The sequence below is a fragment of the Lampris incognitus genome, chromosome 4 (assembly GCF_029633865.1).
Source record: "Lampris incognitus isolate fLamInc1 chromosome 4, fLamInc1.hap2, whole genome shotgun sequence".
NCBI classification, from domain to species: Eukaryota; Metazoa; Chordata; class Actinopteri; order Lampriformes; family Lampridae; genus Lampris; species Lampris incognitus.
The window spans coordinates 69074585-69080162 of record NC_079214.1 but is presented as its reverse complement, the minus strand read 5'-3'; the positions used below and the strand labels follow the sequence as shown (position 1 = coordinate 69080162).

Here is a 5578-nt window from a genome sequence, read left to right as displayed (position 1 = left end):
GGAATGCCAGGTGAAACCATGTGGGACTCGATCTGACTCCAGTTGTACTATTGAGACCTGCTAATAGAAGGTAAAGGATTGTTCCAGAAATATATTTGAATACGTTTAGATTATCCAGAATGACTGATAGTAGGCAAAGAGAATGGAAAATACTGTATTAGTGGTTCTATTTAGTCTGTGACACCACTCGGTATCTCGGGGACAGACACAAAAAAAGACATGAAATATACCATCACAGACTGTAGTCCCAAACCTCTGAAACCAAGCTCAGCACACGAGGCCACCACCTGCACAGGACTTTGGAAAAAAAGGAAAGTTCTCTTCCCCATTTGGCTCAATCACAGACTTTATTATAGCACCAGAAGCTAGACATGGGGCAAAGGACGTGGACATGAAGAAAGTAAGGAAAGAATAGAACACAGGAGGATTAAGATGCACACAAGGTTGTTCAGCAAGTTGGCAGGTTCTTTTAAAGCTCCATGATCAGAATAGTTGGTTTGTGGACTTTAAAGCTCCCATGCAGAGAAGAAGGATCCACCTCACAACCCTCATCCTACTGACCTGGCACTTTTCATGGTAGGCCGATAGTGAACACCATAATATAAATTTATGTTTATTACTAAGCCACTTTGAGAAGAAACATTCTTGATCACATTTGGGGTGAAGAATCTGATTTTGCAAATTTGGGCCAAAAGTCATCTTCAGTCAGAAACAATCAAGAGAATTAAATATTGCTCTTTACATATACAGACAGCGATGCCATAAAAGCGTTTGCACTTATAAACATAGAAAAATACTCGTCAACTAGCTTGATAAGAAAATAACGTATAAAAGTAGAGTAAAAACATCTAATCAAGTCCATTACTTCCATCATCTGATTTCCTTTTTGTTTTATATTACAAAATGATCATATATATATATGTATATATGTGTATAAAAAAACCCAAAAAAACAAAACAGGGAATACTTCACTTGTACGCCCAAAATGGAAATGCAGATGTGGAAGGTGAAGCTGGACAGTATGCGGTCTCCATGGTGATGAATACGTAACAGGTGATAGGTCCAGCGAGCTCATCTTCCATGAGACTGGTCAGTGTTTCTAACTGTCATGGTTTCCAAACCACATGACAGATCTATCTAGGGCGCGGGAAAGGAAAAAAAGCATTTATGTGACATAAATAAAGAATTGTGAATTCAAGAACATGAAACAGTTACACTGCTGTCACTGGAATGATGATATAGTTGATGAGGAGATTCAAACTAGATGTTAGGTGACCTTTGTTCTAGACTGGCTGTGCAGGAGACTGGATGCATCGCAGGACTACAACGCTGGATGCATTTCATTCATCTGGACTGATGGCTCTCGGGGTTTCTTGCTACGCTATACAGGATTTTCTTTACACTGCTCGTCAGAAGTTGAATATAATGCATACAGTGCTCAATTTTGATCTGAAACGGTGCTTCTGGAAGCTTCACAAGGTGCTACAGATGGTTTTTGTTTGCATTATGAACTCGTGATTTTGTGAAAACTCAAAAAAGCGGCACGCAGGGTTCACTCTGCCCGGAGACTTAGCTCGCGAAGACTTAGCTCGTGGAGACTTGGCTCCTGGAGACTTAGCTTGAGGAGACTTAGCTCGTGGAGACTTAGCTCGTGGAGACTTGGCTCCTGGAGACTTAGCTCGTGAAGACTTGGCTCCTGGAGACTTAGCTCGTGAAGACTTGGCTCCTGGAGACTTAGCTCGTGAAGACTTAGCTCCTGGAGACTTAGCTTGAGGAGAATTAGCTCCTGGAGACTTAGCTCCTGGAGCTTTAGCTTGAGGAGACTTAGCTCCTGGAGACTTAGCTCGTGGAGACTTAGCTCATGGAGACTTAGCTCCTGGAGACTTAGCTTGAGGAGACTTAGCTCCTGGAGACTTAGCTCCAAGCAGAAAGAAGAGAGAAGTGCATGCTGGGGAGATTCGTTAGCTACACTGGAGAGGTGGCATAAGAAATTGATTTAACATATAAGACTTTATAAGACTTCAAAATGCAATTACAGTACACATTCATAATTGGCCATTGAGATGAAAGCAGAATCCACAGAAAATTATGGATTCACTGTAGATGCCCAAAAGTTCTACCTGTCTATCTATCTATCTATCTATCTATCTATCTATCTATCTATCTATCTATCTATCTATCTATCTGTGTGTGTGTGTGTGTGTGTGTGTGTGTGTTCACGTGGTTATATATAGTATTTATTTTTATATATGTAAAACCAAACTCAATCTCACACACTGTACTGTGGTGATTTAATAGGTCATTAGAAATACAATTTTAAAATCACAACAAATGTCACATATGTACAGTAGCAGATTAGCACATAGGAGTAAAAATGGATATGGCACAACATACACAAAGCTTCATAAGATAATCTCTCTTCTGGTGAGACACAAGAAAACATAAAAAAATCATCAACATTCTGGATATATATATATGTATATAAATATATATATATATATATATACATATATATATAATACTCATTCAATCTCAGCAAAAGTACAAATGTCACTACAAGGCAAAGGGAAGTCCTTTAAAATACAAAACATTAATCTGTTAAGATGACGTAGAAGGCAATGTTTAGTGTTGGGACTCTCTCGTGTGAATCAAGATTACTGCAGAAGGTAGAGTGGTGTTAACATTTTGGCATTGTCAGTTGTCTATAGTGAAGTCCTTGGGGGGGGGGGGGGGCAGCGATTCCTGGTCGAAGCATCTCAGAAAAAGCGCCGTCTGAAGTCATGCACGTGGAGAAGGCAGCACTCAGTCATCCGCGAAGGATGTGACGTCAGGCAGAAGGGGCGGGTCTACTGAAGGTAGCTGCATGAGTGACAGTGATAAGGCCTACTCAGACAATCACACAGTGGCAGCCGCTCTTGTCTTTCTCTTTCCTCGTCGGTTCCGGCGAGGGTGGACATTCCTGTTCCTGGAATTTCCTAGAAGGCGGGGATCGGGAATAACAGCATTAGGGCACCATCGCAGCTGCAATTAACGTCATGTGAGGTCGTAGCGATCCCCACATTAGCACCACGCCAGGAAGACTGGCGTGCGTGGTGTGGGAGTAAGCGGCGGTGACTCTAGGCATGGCTGACGGGCCAAAGCTGGGAACAGCTTGGCTGTCTGACTGCTTTTGTGCTGCCACAGAAAAGCTGGATGTCACTTCTGAGTCAGGTTTGATTTACTGGCGTGTGCGTCATTTCCGAGCCACCCAGTAGAGTCAACGCAACATAACATGAAGGCTTTAAGTGGGAGTACCATGCAGAACGGGTGAGCGCTCCCTCTAGAGGACAGGGCTGTCATGACCGCTTTAAAACTACAATCCTGAAGATTAACGTGCCAACTAAAGTCCTTTTTTCTACTTTTCTCTTTTCTTTTTAAGGATTTCCCCCCCCCCTTTTTCCTCCCCAATTGCACCCGGCCAATTACCCCACTCTTTCCGGTGGCTGCTGCACCCCCTCTGCTGATCCGGGGAGGGCTGCAGACTACCACATGCCTCCTCCCATACATGTGGAGTCGCCAGCCGCTTCTTTTCACCTGACAGTGAGGAGTTTCACCAGGGGGACGTAGCACGTGGGAGAATCATGTTATTCCCCCCAGTTCCCCCAAACAGGCGCCCCGACCGACCAGAGGAGGCGCTAGTGCAGCGACCAGGACACATACCCACATCCGGCTTCCCACCTGCAGACACGGCCAATTGTGTCTGTAGGGACGCCCGACCAAGCCGGAGGTAACACGGGGATTCGAACCGGCGATCCCTGTGTTGGTAGGCAACAGAATAGACCGCTACACCACTCAGACGCCCCCAGAAGAAAAAGTTTTGAAGAAAATAAACACCAGTACTTCTTTTTCCTCTTTTCTGCCAGGTCGTTATGATGGTCACCTGTTGTGTCAGGTGAGTTTTTAGACTTGGCACAGCAGGTGAGAGTGATTATCCACCTGTCTGGATAAGAAAACAGGAGTACTGGGGGAGGAGGGGGGTCACTGAGGACCGGATTAAGAACCACTGACCTAGAAAACACCTACCTTATTACTCTAACCAGCTCATGGAAAGCTTGGTCTACATTCATACGGATTTTGGCTGAGGCCTCCATGTATGTGACCTTCAACTGTCGGGCCAGCTGCTGGCCCTCCTCCTGCGTTACCTGCGACAAAATATGGAGGGCATGATGAGAATCTTGGCAAGGAAGGCTGTTCACGTTGGTAAAACCCGGATATAAACTCTGCCTAAGACTGAAAACTGACAAGCGGTTTATAAAATATCTGCCCCATCTGTTGGCAAAACTGAGCAATGCAACTGACACAATTGTTTGTGAAAAGTTACATTGGAGAAGACTGTTACCTGTGGACGTGATGAACACTGTCAAATAAACCACCACTAATTAAACTGAGCAGATAAGGTCCGTTGAAGGAAAGATTAACAGCAAAATGCATGTATGTATGAAGCGAATATGAGAAAAGTGGGGGAAATTCTTTTGCCATTTTTGAAGGAAAGAAAGGGAAATGTAACATTGCGTTCAGTGTATTTAAATTAATTCATTAATTAACTGACACTGTGATATCGTACATCGGCTTTTGTGAAGACGTGTGTGCCTACCAAGACCTTCAGCACAGACAACAGTAACAAGCCATGGTTCACGGCCAAGCTAAGACAACTTCGGCAGGCTAAGCAGGATGCCTACAGCAGTGGGGACAGAGTCCTGCACAAGCAGGCCAGAAACTCCCTGACACGGGAGCTCAGGGTGGCTAAAGGAAGCTACACTGAAAAGCTTGTGTCCGTGTGGAGGGGCCTGCAAGACATCACCAACCACAGAAGACCGTTCCCCCATGCTGAGGCCAACAAAGACCTGGCTGACGACCTGAATGTCTTCTATTGCAGGCTTGAGAGAGACAATTTCACACCCCACCCACTCGAGCCCAACAACAACAGCCCCCATCACACCTCTGGCAGCCCGCTACTCCCCCGATACTCAGGCCGCACTCAAGATACGTGGACAGGATGTGAGCCGGCTTTTCCAAACACAAAAGACCAGTAAAGCACCGGGTCCAGACGCTGTCTCCCCATCCTGTCTTAAAGCCTGCGCTGACCAACTGGTGCCAATCTTCCAACAGATCCCTGGAGCTGTGTGAAGCCCCCTCCTGCTTCAATCACTCCACCATCATCCTGGTCCCAGAGAAACCCTCCGTCACAGGACTGAATGACTACAGGCCTGTCGCTCTGACGTCTGTGGTCATGAAGATTTTCCAACGACTGGTGTTGGCCCGTGTGAAGAATGTCACAGGACACCTGCTGGACACCCTGCAATCTGCCTACCAGGCAAAAAGGTCAGGGAATGATGCAGTCAACATGGGACTGCACCACATCCTGCACCAACACCTTGACTGCCCAGCAACATGTGCAGGGATCCTGTTTGTGGTCTTCAGCTCGGTGTTCAACACCGTCATTCCAGAAATCTCTCCTCCAAACTCCCCCGCCGTCTGTTAGTGGATCACCTGCTTCCTGACAGGCAGGAGACAGCAGGTGAGGCAGGGGGACTTCACT

General features: G+C 45.7%; 1 protein-coding gene across 2 annotated transcripts in view; it reads right to left on the bottom strand.

Annotated features, from left to right (window-relative positions):
* Window positions 1-336: 336 nt before the first annotated feature.
* The window catches only part of rras2 (RAS related 2), a 73020-nt gene continuing 67778 nt past the window's right edge, over window positions 337-5578 (bottom strand). For both annotated transcript variants that reach the window (XM_056278118.1, XM_056278119.1), the window contains exons 5-6: window positions 4063-4181; window positions 337-2975 (exon numbers count right to left, since the gene is read on the bottom strand). In XM_056278118.1, the coding sequence (XP_056134093.1) occupies window positions 2888-2975; window positions 4063-4181 (207 nt within the window). In that variant the 3' untranslated portion in view covers window positions 337-2887. The remainder of the gene's footprint in view (window positions 2976-4062; window positions 4182-5578) is intronic.